Raw genomic sequence first — 686 nt, 5'->3', positions numbered from 1 at the left:
ACAGACTCCAGGGTATGGCTCAGTGATTGCCCCTACAAGATGAGAACTACTGTCCAAAGTCTCCAAAGCACATTGGCTGCATGGTAAGGAGTGGAACTTACACAGGCATGCAGGGTGGACACTGCTGACTCTAAAGCAAAGGTGCAGGTTACTATTGTACCATCAGGCCAGACACAGTTATATATTCTCTTGCCTTGGCTTGGGCACATCCAAATAGATCTATTCATCCCCACATCCTTCTCACTAGTCCTCTCTCCCCAATGCCCTCACCCATATTTCCTTGGCTCTTTCATAGGACAAATAGGCCATTTTCTCTTCAGTGCATGCCAGATGCTGTTTGAGGTGGCAAATCTCATCCAGGTATCTCTGCAAGTGATCATTCACCTGTTCTTCCATCAGTGATTGTCTAGGATACAAGAGAGAAAGTAACACTCCCTCTGTACCCTTACTCAGAGTTCATGCTGGCAGTGAGTACCCTGAAGCTGAATTTACTAACAACACCCATACACACACACACACACACACACACACACACACCTAGAATTCTGTCAAAGGGGCTGGATCCTCTATCTCTGCCTCGGAATACTTACACTAATAGATCTTACTAATAATTATTATCTACTATTTTACCAAGTGTGCAATATACTAGAAAGTATAGAAATGAAATTTTAAGCTATCTGTATATG

General features: G+C 43.3%; 1 protein-coding gene across 1 annotated transcript in view; it reads right to left on the bottom strand.

Annotated features, from left to right (window-relative positions):
- The window catches only part of Tex28 (testis expressed 28), a gene marked incomplete at its 5' end in the record, with an annotated part of 1,489 nt that extends 1,083 nt beyond the window's left edge, over positions 1-406 (bottom strand). Inside the window, one exon of the mRNA XM_028785315.1 lies at positions 271-406. Coding sequence (XP_028641148.1) covers positions 271-406 — 136 coding nt within the window. The remainder of the gene's footprint in view (positions 1-270) is intronic.
- Positions 407-686: the final 280 nt, after the last annotated feature.

The sequence above is a fragment of the Grammomys surdaster genome, unplaced genomic scaffold, assembly GCF_004785775.1.
Source record: "Grammomys surdaster isolate TR1022 unplaced genomic scaffold, NIH_TR_1.0 125179, whole genome shotgun sequence".
NCBI lineage: Eukaryota > Metazoa > Chordata > Mammalia > Rodentia > Muridae > Grammomys > Grammomys surdaster.
The sequence above is the reverse complement of the archived record's forward strand: the minus strand, read 5'-3'. Positions and strand labels throughout refer to the sequence as shown.